We start from the raw sequence: 15,677 nt of genomic DNA, 5'->3' as shown, positions 1-15,677 counted from the left end.
TAATTATTATATCAATGATATTACGTATAGCCATATAGGCTGGTATACGCATAATTAAACATACGTCATACATAATTATGAATATACTATACATATTTTCATACGTTATCAAGGTATGAGAAACAAGAAATATTATTGCTGTCTGTGTCCGTAATAAAGAGGGTTTATTATAGACAGATTGAAAACCGAAATACGCTGGTAAACCTTACCTATATTTTTTTTCCGTGGGACTAGTTTTGTTTATTGAGAAGTCGGATTTTATTCTATAATAAAAAATGTGTCTATATTATACTATACATATACGTATATGTTTAAAATTATTAGACCTGCACGCATGCATAGGACACACACACATTGCACATTCGCCGAAGTCACTGGGTCAAGTCTCTAATACACGATGGCGTGGGCTAAACAGGTATTATTCATTAAGGTGTTTACACCCATGGGGCAGACTTACATAACGACGACGATACGCTGTAGCGTTAAAAGACAGTTGCAAACTGCGTGAAACGAAGAGTCGTCTTGGTGCACGCTGTCGCGTTATTGTCTGCAAATGGTTCTATAACTATAAGTATCTCGTACTTAACAGTGCGACATACTTACACGATACGCAGTATAAGTAACTATCGCTGGTCAGTGCGCAAACATCACAAGTAAAAGTCCCTTATTATCAGATTTGTTTTTTTTTTCACACACGTGCGTTGAAAATGTCTAGGGACCTGTTATAATAATCTTTTGCTCGTCATAGCCTGTACTTGAAGTTGTTAACCACACAGTGAAACTATAATAGCTGGTACTTATAAACGCGGCGATACCTATTGCTGAGGTGATCAATTCATTGCGAGACTGCCACACGAAGATGAAAAATGTGGTAAATATTATATTATATCTCAGACTTCTATTGTCTAAATAAAATATTCCCTTATAGGTACTAACGTTAACAGATGAAGCATTAATATTGCACATAATATAGGTTTACCTATTGAGTAAATGAGTAATATATGAATACTTAGTCCTTTTATACTTTAAAATACTTAAAACTTAAATTCACTTTTTATTTAAATTCTTACATAATTATTATTTAAAAACTAAGTTCATATAAATATAAAATATTACATTAAATTATCACTTAGAAGAATAACATTAAGTAATAAAATAATACATTTAATTTTTTTATTAAAAAGTAAAATTTATAATTATGAGGAAATAAACACACACTGATGATTAAAAATTATTAGAAGTTCGTCAAAATCGCCAAAAATTGCAAACTATTTTGTAGTTGAAAATTCATAAAAACTTTTCTTTTAATATCTAAGTTTTGAAAATGTAATAAAAGATTTCTTATAAGTATATTTCATATTGAAACTATAAAATCTAAAATATACATTAATGCAATTATTTTTCTATGAACATTTTAAGTTCAAACTGTGACGAATTCTATGTGTGATTTCATTATATTTTATGTATACAATGGTATTTTAAAACGCAATACTTTCGGCAAAAATTAATTCAACCTACTTTATTACTAATAATAAAATAAACTATTTTAATAGCGATGTAATAAATACACTTATAAAATATGCTAAATAATTGAGTAAGAATTGTTTTTTTTCTATGCAATAATTTAAATAATTGAATGATTTATTATGGAATTCAAATTTAACACGTTCATAACAGTGACTTACTCGGCAGTTGCTCCTTAATGATGAGATTCACTGGCACTTATATACTGTATAGAAAAGCGATTTCCTACATTGCGCCTTGATACTTTTTTACCTACTCATTTACCATGACTGGCATGATTCGATGGTTTTTTTTTTTTAAATTCCATTACAATTTATGAGTTATTTTCTTATTGTTTTTCATATATATTTAATTGTTATATTTTTGCGTTATTACAGGATTCCCTAACAGTATTGAGCTGAAATTCCTTTAAAAAAATTAAATATATAATCCCAATTTCGATTAACAAATTATAAGTTTCAAATCAAGCACCGTGTACCGAACCATGGTTAGGACTTAAAATAGGTTTAAAGTACACAGTAATTGTACGAAATACAAATTATTGAAGATGGTAGATGATAGATATACATACTTATTATTTAGTGCTCGAATTGGTGGGGGGTGGTGCGCAGGGGGGCGGAGCTCCCCTAATATTTTTAACAGGAACGGGATGGGGGAACGGCACAAACTTATATCCAAAATAATTTTTATTAAAATGTGGATTTAAATTTAAAATATAACAAATTTTACAATTTTTAGTATCAAAATTATTTTTGATAATAGTTTATTAATTTTTTATTATTATTATTATTACTTCTATGGCCCTATATATTTTTTTGTAGTTTGCTTATTAATTAATTATAATATCACACTGTTCTTTGCCTATAATTTATTGTACATACCTATCTATTCTGTGGACTAGTATGAAGGTAGAATTAAAATATCTGTGTAGCTGAAAAGTGGTATTCAAAATATAAGTAAGGTTAGTAAGGTTCCTAGGGGGTGTGAGGGAAAAGCCCCCCACACCCCTGTGTTAAGTAATTGTGCACTTGGAACGCAGTTTTTAAATCGTTGAATTGAGCTCCTCTAGTTAATTTTTCCCAATTCGAGCATTGCTATTATTATATCTATTGTAATTTTACTTTTAGTTACCAATAGTGTTTAAAAATAGTATTACATTTTGCTTCGTGAATATATTAATGTTAACATTGTTATCCAATAACGAATTAATCGAATAATCATGAAAAAACAAATATCGTGAATTATGTAGTTAAAGTAGATAGAAAAAAATGTAACAATATTTTTATAGATGACAAAACTCTCATAATAAATTCTATATAATAATACCTATTATAAAAAAATATACATATATATATTCGTAACTTCGTAAAACAGTTGTTCAAATACCTAATTAGTATTTATACTACTCTAGAGCAGTGGCGGCTCGTGGGGTTCATTGAAGGTGGGGCACAAATATTTCTTTCTTTTTCCATTATGACAACTTTGAATTTACCATCAATTCCTGATGAATTTTAAATAAAATAAAATAAATTTTTTGGTACCTTTTATATTAAAACCTATACGCTTATAAAGTATCTTGCACAACAAATAATTTAAAAAAAAAAATGATGGTTTAAAAATAAATATTAAATATAATTGTTATGCCGTTATAATATTTAATACAATATAATTATAAGTTATAACATAATATTATGCAGTAGTTATATTTTTGAATTCCAAATCGATCCGTCTGTCTTTTTTCTTCATGAATACTTTGATGACTATTAAAATGAACAAATAATGATTAATGATTATCATGTTTTCAAAATATAAATTTTGTTCCACAGAAGACGGTCGCCAATTAACAATACGAAGGCGATAAGACCGACAAAATCTTGTAAGTCGTAATAAAAATATAATTCGGGCACAATCGATTGTGCCCGCAATGCCGTATTTATTCGTGTCGAAAAGTGGGGGGATATCTAGTACTGCTGATCGGGACATCAGGGCACAACGAAGTTGTGCCCGCCGCCCAATGCGTAAATATAGTATGCACTTATTGTATCTAGGAGCACCCGTATTTGATAAAAAAATTTTTTCGATAATATTCGATAATACACCAACTATATTATAATGGAAGAAATACCTATTCAATTTTAATTTTAATAATTTAATATAAATTTTTCTTCTTTCTTCTCAATTTTTTAGGTGGGACACGTGCTCGTGTGCCCTTTAGCACGAGCCGCCACTGCTCTAGAGTCTAGACTCTATTAATTGACTGTTAAGTATACCTATTATATGTATTGTATGTTTATAAACATGTACAGTGCATAGTGCATACACAATTTATATGCATAGTGTATTAAAAATTTGTAAATAAGTATATTCTTAATTAGGTACATATTGAGATAAAAATTGCAAATCGATAAATTATTTAATTTTATTGACTTAATAAATCAGGAGAATATAAGTTTTAACGTAGAATTGTAATGATCCGAATTTAGTGCGTTACCTACCTATTCTGACAATAATATTATAATATTGGTATATCACCTGAAATCGAAATAATTATATAGAAAGCATTAGATGACAGGCGTATCTCGACTCTTAAAAATTTCAGTAACCTATATATTTATTAATATAATCATCAATTAATCGTTCGTTATACTTTATGGTTATATTAAACTAATAATTAAATGCTGCTCAATAATATAATTTTAAAATGTTAAAATGAATATATATTTAGGTATACGATAAAATTATAATTGATGACTAAACCAGTATTGTTTTTTAATAATAATTCTATAGAACGTGTATTATATCTATTATGTATATTCATACACAATAATAATATTATTGTTTCTTTTAAACTAATGACAAACTTCAAAAAACATTGGGTAATCATTATGAAACACGAGAGTTAGCACTATTGCAGACGTTCTTGAAAAAATGAAAATGTTGATTGGTTGAGATCATAAATAATTGAATAGATACATAACTACATCTACGTATAAATTACCTTTTTTACATATTTAAAAAAAATTATCATTCTTTGTCATATAATATAAATAAAACTGTGCAACAACCATTAATTACTAATCAGTTATATAACGCTAGTTAAAAAATGTTTGGTAAGTTTTAATAGGTCAACTAATACACTATTTTAAAAGCTAATGCTAAAAAATAAATAAAAAAATTATATATAACTGACTGTATTATATTAAATGATATCATTTTTTCGATGAAAACCTACAATAGTTTTATGTTCAAATTGTAGAAGGCGCCAGGAGAAAAATTTTTCATAAGTGATTTTATTGAATTTAGGGATATTAAGATTTTGAACACCAAATGTGTTTTTCACTAAGAAATCAACAGATCTACTCATTATTGGTATTAAAAATTTATTAACTTATTCCTACAAGGATAAAACAAAAGTGTGGAAAATTTGATTTAATTATTTCAAGTAGAAAACACGTGTCTTCAAAATCTATATCGCATTATTAAAACGATTGGTATACCTAAATGTTGAAAATTAAATGCTATAACTAAGGTCGAAAATTATCACTTCCGAATGAGAACTTCCAAATCCGGAAAACAGTCCATTTCTTATATCGACATCGGTATTTATCAATATTATATTTTATACGGCACACTTATTATAATATTTGAATGATTCGAGTCAAAATCGCATGCATATAGGATTGATTTCAAATTGTACCGATTTAACTAAATAATATGGTGAGTATTTGTTTTTTCAGTGTCTGCAGTTGGTGGCCTTTTTGTTTGCCACGTGTACAATGGTCATCGTTGTTTCCACGGTAGAGTTCGATCAGAGGCAGCCTTCGTTGTACGGTGACGAATATTATAACTACGGTGGACACACCGCGGCTGCGGTCGATTCAGAGAATGAAGAAGAGTCGCAGCGCACCCATCACGTAAAGCACAAGTTAAAGAAGCTTAAGAAGCGGCTGCTGCTACAGTGCTTGTTGGGACACAGCCGGCAGCGGCGCGACACGTCCGCGGCTTCTGGCCGATTCTTACTTCCGATCGTATTGCAGAGTACCAACGTCAACGTCGGTTCCGACGGACAGCAGCATCAGCAGCAGACACACCACGGCGGCGGATGTATGCAAATGTTTGGCGATGACAGTCACGGTCCCCTGCAGGGCTCGCTACCGTCGTTGGGCTCGTTGGGTTCCCCGTTAGGCTCGCTGGGTTCGGCTCTCGGTTCGCTGGGCTCGTTCGGGCCGTCGGTGACGGAAAACCCGGAGGAGGACGAGAGCGGAAACCGCAACGGTTTGTACTCCCCCAACTGGAACAGATACGCCAGACAGTTCCGCCGCAACTTTGTCAGGCCGCTGTACCGACTGTTCTAGGCACGTATAGTCGTTTCAGTGCGGCAATTATAGCTTCCACCTGGACGTCTAAAATTAAACTAATACCAGTGTATAGGTTATCTCTACAGTTGTTGACTCTTTTCATGCATTTTTCTTTACATAAAATGTCTATTGACTATTGTATTATTGTAAAACTAACCATTTATTGTACATATAACATATATGTATATAGATCGTATTTTTTCAAAAATACGTTTTTTATTTAACTATTATAATCGTGATCGTTTGTAACTTGTAAGTTGTAAGTAATTATTTACATACGCGTAATAAAAATAAACAGTTTACTTTATAAGGGCACGTGGCTGAATTTGGTCCAAAAAGACATCACGAAAAGTTTGGGAACCGCTAGCGCTGGTTTAATATTTAGTACAAAATATACAATTAAGAGTTTATGTCAATACAAATCTATATTAATATAATTTGCAAAACCTAAAGGTATGCGAGTTAAAATTATTAAAATTAATTTAAGTTGAGTTAATCTATAAGTTAAAATTTAACAAATAATACATTTTAATCTAAAAGTTTTAAGATAACAAAATGAAAAAATTACTGAACTCAGTAAAAAAGTCGTACATTTTTTTTTAAATACAACCCAGGCTCACACATAGTGAATGACAAATATACAACTTTCAATGTTGTTTTAAAATAATTGTTTTGTTAAGAATTCGTTTTGCACACTTTAGTTAAGTAATTAGAGAACTATCCAACTAGTTAGATAAAAAATTTGAAACAAAATTAACTTGTAAATTATCATTTTTATTGAGTATTATTATATTGTATAATTAGTGTTAACAGTATTATTTTGATAAATCATCACTTATTATATCATGTATTATAAACTAATAACTAGGGAACAGATTTAAATGATCTGAAAAACAAATCAAAATTATTTTTAACATTGAAAAAATTTGTTTAATTATATACATTTTTATTCTTAGGTATTAATTATTATTCGTATCATTTTCATCATCTTCTAGTTTTCCTATATTCTTTTTACTTTGAAAATTATTTCCAAAAAATGAATATACAATTTAAATAGATATATATTTGTTATATTTTTACCTTGTGTTTCATAATAGCACAGTATAATTAGGTGCTATTTAATTTTAATCAAATTTTATCAATTCCTTTATAAAAATGACTTAAAATCATAAAAAATGCAAAATAAAAGTTATAATTTCTTGATGTATGAAATGAACTTTGTGCTTGGAAAGTGATGTTTTTTTTCAGAAAAATAAATGCAATTTGCATTTAAATCCGTTCTCTAGTTATAGGTAACACATATACAATTAATATTAAAAAAAAATAATAAAGTTATATTATAATATATCTAACTGTGTTGTAGTTTAACTTGTTATAATGAAATAATAAATTATGATTATTATTTTTTTAAATTTACTTGTACTGATTTTTTTCACTATACAATTTCAAATAAACAACCTATGAGTTTTTGTCATTTATATTTTACTTGTCCATCTTATAAAGGCAGGAAAATGATTTTATTTCAGATCAGAGTAAAATGTAGAAATATTATGAAAATATGAAATTAATAATAACACAATAGATTTTTATTATTGTTATTATTTATTAATATGCAATTTAACATTACCATGACCGAAATAATTGACGTTTGACCCATTCACCATTGGTAAATTAATATAAATAAAAACAAAAATTGCTATACCAAAGCCCCTCAGATAATTTAAGAACTTTACATATTACATAGAAATGCAATAGATTTATTTTAAAATATATAATTTCACATGATCAGTGTTCAAGCATGCTTGTTTAACTTTGTTCTTAATAGTGTAAAATAATGACTATCAGAAAATCTGTCATTTATAAATTTTAAATAGGTATAACATAAACATTAAAATGATATAATAACAATAGAAACATTATTCTCAACATAATATATTCCTCTGTGTAAAATAATTTATGAAATACATATAATGAATAATAATATTAAACATCTAATAATAATAATAATATATAATTAATGAGAGTAAAGTGATTAGTAATGCACAATTCCTTCATAATAGTAAAATCAAATTATATTTTGTAAGGATATAATAAAATGTTAAAATATAGTCAATAATTATATAAAATTTGTCTTTATAAATTGTTCACAGTATTTTAAGTTAATAAGGAATGTAATTTAATTATTTCAACAATATTAATTTTACAACAATTATGCTATTGGAAGCCGACAAAACACAAACGGGTGTTTTAATATGCATTAATTAAACACACTTTAACACTAAACAAATAATTGTACAGTTAATTTTTTTCTGAATAGACTTTTTTAATAAAAATAATTGTCATGTAAATGTGACCAGAATACTGATAATATCTAAGTAAATTTAGTAAATCATTAAATAGTATACACTGCAATTGAGACTAGATAAAAGTAGTTGGTGAAATGGGTAATTTTGTTTTTTAAATAAAATAAAATAAAATACTATTTGTTATAATGGTAAACCATAGTCCAATAATATACTAATTTATAAAATAATGCTTAATCAAATTAAAAATTAAAAAAGTTTCAGAAACATGGAAAAAAATAATTTTTTATTTATTTATTTAAATATTATGCTAATATTTTGACATAAATACACATTATTCTTAATACTTATTTACAGAAAACATAACTTCACTAACTTGATTTAGCATCAAATTCTGACCAAGCATTGTTTAGTTCCACAAAAATTAGTTTTGCTATGTTTTCATTACAAGTTCCGGTTTGCTAAAAAGTAAAAAATTATTAAATCCTTTTATTTTTATTTTTTTGTAACAATTAGTCAACTCAAATGTTTACCTTATCAGGATGTACAGCAAGACATGCTTTTCTATATGCTTTCTTTACATCAGCATAAGTTACCAAATTACTAAGATTGCAGTTCCATCCAGAGCCTTCCCATAATACTGTATGCAGTGTGCCAAGCAAAGCTCTAATATTTCCTTTTTTTCCTTCTACCCATTCCATAACCTGAGAAAATAAAATATTTTAATAAGAAACATTAATAAATATTAATTATTATTTAAATATTTTTTTACTTTTAGCTTTTCTGGGTCAATTTCTTTAACCAAATCTACTCGCCGCATTTCATTTATGGTTTTTGGACCGGAATTAAGTTTTGAACTGAATGTGTATCCTTGGCTCCCTAAAAGGTCTCCAAAAATATCTCCACCAGATTTGGGAGGAGCTTTTGTTGTTTCTGATTCAATGTTTATACCGCTATAATTAGGTTCAGCTGGTGTTTTAACAGATTTTGTAGGGCTACCTAAAATTATAATATATTAAAATATTAAATAGGTAAATTATAATAGAATAAAATAACTTGTTTGTGAATGGCTTGAAAAATTCATCCAGTTATCAGTTTTTAAAAAATCAAAATCATCAACATTGGATTTTGTAGAAGTAAAACTGCCATTTGAAATGTTTCTTCCATTCACAGCTGTAATATATAAAAAAATGTTAATACCTAAAATATTATAAACTCTCCAAAATAGGAACTACTTACAATTAGGCATCGTAATGTCTTGTGGAACTGATTGGTTAAGCCAGGAATTGTTTGTTTTATGAATGTTAGGATCATTTAAATTTAACAAATCGCCATCCTATTTTAATAAAAAAAAATATATATATACATACATACATATTATATTGTAAATTTAGTGCTTACATTTAAATTTGTTTTTGAAACAAATGGATCAAAAAAAATATCATTGTTTGTATTTGAAGCATTTACAAATCCTCCAAATAAGTCTTTAGATTCAGTCTTCTTAGACTCAGATCCTAATAAATCAAATAAATTATCCGATTTCAATGTTTCTGGTTCATCGTCTATTGAAATTGATGATAAATTTAATAATAGGCCTTCGTTAGGTTTATTTAATTGAACTTCGACTTTTGGAGGTAATTGTGGTCTTGGAGGTGCTACTCGAATAGGAACATTTGCTGGTTCCTAAAAAAACGAAAGTTATGATATTTGTTATAGATAAAGGATATTATTTTTTATACTTTTGGCTGAACAACTGGTAATGTCTGATTTTTTTTACTTCCCTGGGGAAACAAATTTTGAAACTGAGTGTTTTCAATGGAAGTTGAGAATAATAAATCAGGTTTTTTAGTATTATCTCTAGTTTTGTATTGTAATGAGATTCCATTTTTATGTTGTTCCATTTCAATTTTTACATGAAACATATTACTTTGATAGTGTTCAGAACTAGCTAAGAAATCTAATTCATTCCTAAAATATAAATGTATTGTACTTTTACTTAAGCTTAAATTTAAGATTTTCATATTATTAAATTATATCAGAACATTATACTTACTTAGTAAAATCTACTACAATATCTTCACCATCAGGGAATATTAAAAAATCAGAATGGAATTGTAATTGAAATATTTTAATGGGCACTGTTCGCCCAAGAACTTGTCTAGAATGGTATACAATAATTGTGATATCATTTCGAATTCCAGCAGGTAATGATTTCAATGCAAGTGATACCTATAAAAGATAATTTTTTATATTTATATACATTACATGATAAATTAATAATTACTTTTCCATGGGAAATATCATACAAAGTCAATCGATCATATTCCTGTTCTGTAGTTAAAATTTTATTGTAACCTTCAAAAATTTCTACAAATGGACGACAGCCATCACTAAACCAGTTACAAAAAATGTATTCAAAATAAATATAATTTAAAAATTTGAGTTTAGTTACACAACATATACAATATATTGTATTGTATTATATATTATATTTACATTAAGAGGTCAACATTAAATATTTCAGTTAGATGATCTAGTATTGAAATGAGGTTTTTAGGGAATCAAAGGGAGTACCCAAATACATATTTCAGATAAATTTCAAACTTTAAAAACCTTTTTGATACGTGCATGTGTAATACAACTTACTTTGTTTTAAAAGTAGTACTGTTTTTTCTTTACAGATTCGAATAGAATAGTTATTTCTAAACAAAATTGATAAAGTTATAGTATGTTGAAACTTTATACTTATGAATAATCTTTTTATAATGAAATTTTAACTATACTCAAATTACATTCAAAAATAGAAATATTATCTTTTCGATATTGTTAAATACCAGTTTATAGACAAAGAAAACATAAATAAACACTTATTTAATTCATAATTTAACCTAGTTTATCAGTATCCAGCTAGGTTTCACCCAAATCATAATTATATCCTTAAAATGGTTAATTTTCTAGCAATCAAAATAGATAATGGTAATCTGTAGTGGTTCCCAATTGGTGGTCCGGGGACCCCCAGGGATCCATGTGTTGATACTTGATGTTAGGGGTTCCGTGGTTATGTAGTACTGAAGTGATATTTTTATTTTATTTTAGTGGAATTATTAAATACATAAATCGTAAATAATAAATAGTGGTTTGAAATTACAAGTATAATAAATAAATTGATTGATAGATAAATTTGATTATCGCGAAAAAGGTCGACAATTAATGATATAATTAAACAAAATTGAAAAGTAATCACAAATAAGGGGTCCCTCATCCAATTTAAGTTTTAGCTAGGGGTCTATGGCTCAATGCTAATTGGGAACCACTGTCCTGGATAAAATAATTTTGATGAAGACACTGAATTTCAGATAACTTATATTTGTGTTTTTCCACTTAGTATGTATATTGTATGCGCGTAGTATCAAAAGAGTTAAAGAAATTTAAATTTGGGTACTCTCTTTCACTCCCTGAAAACTCTATTTCAATATAAGGTCATATAACTGATATAATTAGTGGTAACTCTTAGTGTGAACACACTGAGTACCTATGTATACTAAAACAAGTATATTCATACCGATTTTTATTAAAAAGAGGAACTGGCTCCATAATGAGTCTTCTTATGTTAATTGAGTCAATATTATGTGTTTGCTCAGTCGCTATATAATTTAAATACCTATTAAAAGTAAATCATTTTTATAACATTATTATATATCAGTAATAACATAATTGACGTAATAATCAAGTATTTGGCAAAATATTATATTTTTCCATATTGCTAACATAGTAAATGATATACCATGTGAATTAAAGTTAATTACCTATTTTCTGAGGGCTGAAAAATAGGCGCAGACTTTTTAACAGCATATATTGTACAAACATTTTCAGCAGTATCTGATGCATTTATATATAATAAAAATGCGCAAACTATTAATGCAGAAGTACCAGAGTTTTCCTACAACCAAAAAATTGTAATTAAAATATAAATAAGATTAAACACAATTTAAAAAAAATATTACTGTTGATTGAACAATAACACAAAGATTTGTAGAATTTTTTGTCAAAAAATTATACATGTCATCGCAAACTGCATATATTTCATGTAAAGTAGGACATGTTATTGTTTTTGAATGAACTTCTATCACCTTAACATTAAAGAAACACACAGTTAAGAATACTACATTTTCACCAATATAAAATTAATATGTATTGACATACAGTTGAACGTCCAATAGTACGAGGATAAGATTGTCCTGTCATGTTATACAATCGACATTGTCTATTATCTAAGCACGAAGAAATGTTTTCTGTGTTTGCGTCTTGAGTAACAGTTAACACAGCTAATTTTGATGTTATGAACACCATGTCTATACCAGCTTTCACATTGACAGAACTAATTACAGATTACAAAATATGAAAAGTTTTTTCTATTTTCCGTGTTATAACATATGAGTACTCACGATTGGACTGTTTGCATTACTCGGTTAGATGTATCTTTTAAATTTTTTAAAAAACTCCCTGCTCCACCACGTATTTGAGAAAATAGACCTGAATTAGGCATATTTACTGCTGATTGTCTACAAATCATCCATGTACAAATATTATTTTAATTCAAATTACATAAAACTTATTTATACATTAAAAATTACTTTGCTACTTCTGGCTGTTGTGGAATACTAGAAATATTAGATCCAATAAGTTCCAATGGTTTTCCTTCAGATTTCAATTTGTTGACATCTAATGAATCAATACTAACTTTATACATTTCTTTAATGCGCTCGATAAGCTTTAATGATTCAAAAACTGACATTCTTAAGGAAGGATCTGGTTGTAAACATCCCTCTAAAAATAAAAAAGAATATATTAATATACTTACATCTGTTTAAAATAAATTGTGCATACTTATTATAGTGATAAAATCACTATATGAACTTTCTAATTGCGAAAATGAAAATCTTGCATTCAATATTGCTAGTTTATTGGAATCTTCAAATGGATGCCGGTTACAACATAAAGCATAGCAAATGCAACCTAAAGCCCATACATCAACAGCTGTACCAATTTCATGGTTAGACCAAGTATCAATCATTTCAGGAGCTCGATACATTGGAGTTGTACATTGATTAAGCTAAGAAAAATATATATACTTTTCAAACATTCAAAATTATGGTTAACAATACATCTATATTAATAATATATTATGGTAAGTATATATTAAAATAATATTTTATTTTTGTATATTTAAAAATAATTTTATAATAATTTTTACTTAACATGTTTGTATTCAATAGCATATTTATGGGGGGGGAAATTAGGGAGATATATAGGAACATAAATATCTCCTCTTAACCCCCCCCCATTTTTACTTATATTTATATAGTTACAGTAGTGTTTTTTTCATTTATCACTTTATCAATAGGCAATAAAACACTAGGACATTTGAAATCATTCGTTTAGTCAAATCTCTCCCCCTCAAAGAAATCTTAAATGCAACACTATTTGTATTAAAAACGGTTTATCCATACTATATGTAAAAGTATATTTTGTCTGTTACATTTATAATAAATAAATACATAATGCATTTATACTGCAATTATCAGTTAGTATTATAATTGTATTCAAATTGATTTTAGTAGCTATTCATAAAATAACATATAATATAATATAAATATAAAAATATTGTATCTAATTTTTAATATAATAATTTACTTTATCTTCTAAGACGGCTCGTTGCTGTGATGTCCAATTTTCATCGGGCTTGTAAACTTTTGTTGTACAACTTCCAAAGTCACATAATTTAATTTTACCATCATCACTGATCAAAAAGTTTTCAATCTAATATTTATAAATGAGAAAAAAAATGTAAACAATTGTAATCCCATAGACTTTGAAACTATTAATAAATATAGTACTGTAGAATTAAATGAATTCAAATAAATAATATGTAATGGAAATGCAAAAGGTAATATTTTTGAACTAAGCATAACATAGGTAAATTAACCATATTAAAAATAATATAATGAAACAATTGAAATAGGAGACAACTAGAACTGTTAGAACATTAAGATTATAAGATTAGTGTTTGTGATAAAAATTGTAAATTACAACAGTTTACGTTGTTTATATAACTGCTATCAGACTTAATTAGTTACATGGGTCAAATAAAAAAAGGTTAATGGCATCGGAGCCCAAATATTAGTAGTTTTTTAAAATTACTTGGATATTGGAGTTTACCACAAAACACAGACCTTTAAATCTCTATGAATAATAGGTGGACTTTGACAGTGCATATGTCGTGTGGCTGAACACATTTGGTAAAATACTGAAGTGACAATGTTTCTATGTAAAGGTTTTTCTCTAGCTGATAATAACTCTGCGACATTTCCTCCTAAACAATATATTAATAATATATTTTAGTAACAACAAAGTAGATATTTTATGTAATACTGACCTGGACAAAATTCTGTTAGAATAAGATACTCATTTGATCCTCGAGGTGAATCAATTTTACTAGTAAATGCTGCTGACATAAAATGTATTATGTTTGGATGACCACATAGCTTTTTCTAAACAGAAAAGTTGTAAATTATACATATACATATAATAAAACAGTTATAAAATACAATATTCTTACAAGTACATCAATTTCGTTAAGAATAACTTTATCAGCAGCATCATCTACTGCAAGTAATTTCTAAAAAATAAAAAATAAATCTAGTATTATTCACTTACCACAAACCTATATACTATAATAATCAATAATAGAGAAAAAATCATTAAGAAAAATTAAGTCTTAAAATTATTCTAAAAATAATTGTAGAGCTATATTAAATTATGCATTATATAAAAATTAATTATACTACCCCCTCTCAATGATACTTTCATACATATAATTCATTATTTACGCATAAATTAAGAAAATAAAACATTATCTCACCTTTAATGCATACTCTTTACCAGTATCTTGAGCCTGGGCAACAAACACCATACCAGATCCACCTGAACAATATTACAAAATATTTAAAAAAAATGTTTAATGGACTAAAATGGCTGAACAAATTTGGTTCATACTACCTTCGGCAATCAGTCTTTTTATCTTCAACTTAACATTGCCCAATTCTACGTTAGAACCAACATAATCGTTGTTTTCGGCAGAGAAGCTACTACTAAAGTAGTCTAAAGCAGACTTGAAAATATCAGACATATTCTACAAATAATTAAAAATATTACCGATATCAAATTACATCTATCTTTATTAAAAATCCAAAACTAATTCATAATAAATAAAATAGATTACACCCAATTTCAAACGTGAACAGTGTAATATTTAGAATTAATATAATAACAAACAACAGCTAATGAGTAACAACAAAAATAAAACATGATTAATTATAATTTTAGTAATTTGTAACAAATTTGTTCTTATAGGTAGTATTTATTTATAAAGAACTTATTTTTTCTTCCGAGTTATGTTTTTTTATCTTGATAGTGTTATCATTATCAATAG

General features: G+C 27.2%; 2 protein-coding genes across 4 annotated transcripts; one reads left to right on the top strand and one right to left on the bottom strand.

The window, feature by feature from the left end:
- Positions 1–485: 485 nt before the first annotated feature.
- LOC113560579 lies at positions 486–6,737 on the top strand. Of its 3 annotated transcripts, XM_026966544.1 has the most exons (3): positions 492–653; positions 716–871; positions 5,262–6,735. In XM_026966544.1, the coding sequence occupies exons 2-3, from the start codon at positions 860–862 to the stop codon at positions 5,877–5,879; spliced, it is 630 nt and encodes a 209-aa protein (XP_026822345.1). In that variant the 5' UTR covers positions 492–653; positions 716–859; the 3' UTR covers positions 5,880–6,735. The 3 variants fall into 3 exon arrangements, with proteins under 3 accessions (XP_026822344.1, XP_026822345.1, XP_026822346.1); XM_026966543.1 differs by having other exon boundaries at positions 486–871; XM_026966545.1 differs by lacking the exons at positions 492–653; positions 716–871 and adding an exon at positions 4,778–5,123 and having other exon boundaries at positions 5,262–6,737.
- LOC113560572 (cyclin-G-associated kinase) lies at positions 5,816–15,510 on the bottom strand. The gene is made up of 23 exons (XM_026966528.1): positions 15,245–15,510; positions 15,108–15,169; positions 14,805–14,864; positions 14,622–14,736; positions 14,419–14,558; positions 13,880–14,005; positions 13,073–13,298; positions 12,820–13,012; positions 12,631–12,747; positions 12,389–12,563; positions 12,190–12,315; positions 11,992–12,125; positions 11,748–11,846; positions 10,470–10,575; positions 10,239–10,414; positions 9,925–10,153; positions 9,587–9,868; positions 9,425–9,521; positions 9,242–9,358; positions 8,958–9,184; positions 8,719–8,889; positions 8,562–8,646; positions 5,816–5,938 (listed from the first exon to the last, which is right to left on the bottom strand). Exons 1-23 carry the CDS (start codon positions 15,372–15,374, stop codon positions 5,934–5,936), a joined length of 3,198 nt encoding a protein of 1,065 aa, XP_026822329.1. The 5' UTR covers positions 15,375–15,510; the 3' UTR covers positions 5,816–5,933.
- Between the last annotated feature and the right edge of the window lie 167 nt (positions 15,511–15,677).

The sequence above is a fragment of the Rhopalosiphum maidis genome, chromosome 1 (assembly GCF_003676215.2).
Source record: "Rhopalosiphum maidis isolate BTI-1 chromosome 1, ASM367621v3, whole genome shotgun sequence".
In the NCBI taxonomy this organism is placed as follows: domain Eukaryota; kingdom Metazoa; phylum Arthropoda; class Insecta; order Hemiptera; family Aphididae; genus Rhopalosiphum; species Rhopalosiphum maidis.
This window is presented reverse-complemented; position numbering and strand designations above follow the sequence as displayed.

What these genes read in the sequence shown, in the direction of transcription:
- LOC113560572 (XM_026966528.1), bottom strand. Translation starts at nt 15,374, where the DNA reads ATGTCTGATATTTTCAAGTCTGCTTTAGACTACTTTAGTAGTAGCTTC. An exon ending in GTGTTATTGTTCAATCAACA is followed by an intron (nt 12,126 to 12,189) that starts GTAATATTTTTT and finishes TTTTGGTTGTAG; the next exon opens with GAAAACTCTGGTACTTCTGC. An exon ending in TTTCAGCCCTCAGAAAATAG is followed by an intron (nt 11,847 to 11,991) that starts GTAATTAACTTT and finishes TACTTTTAATAG; the next exon opens with GTATTTAAATTATATAGCGA.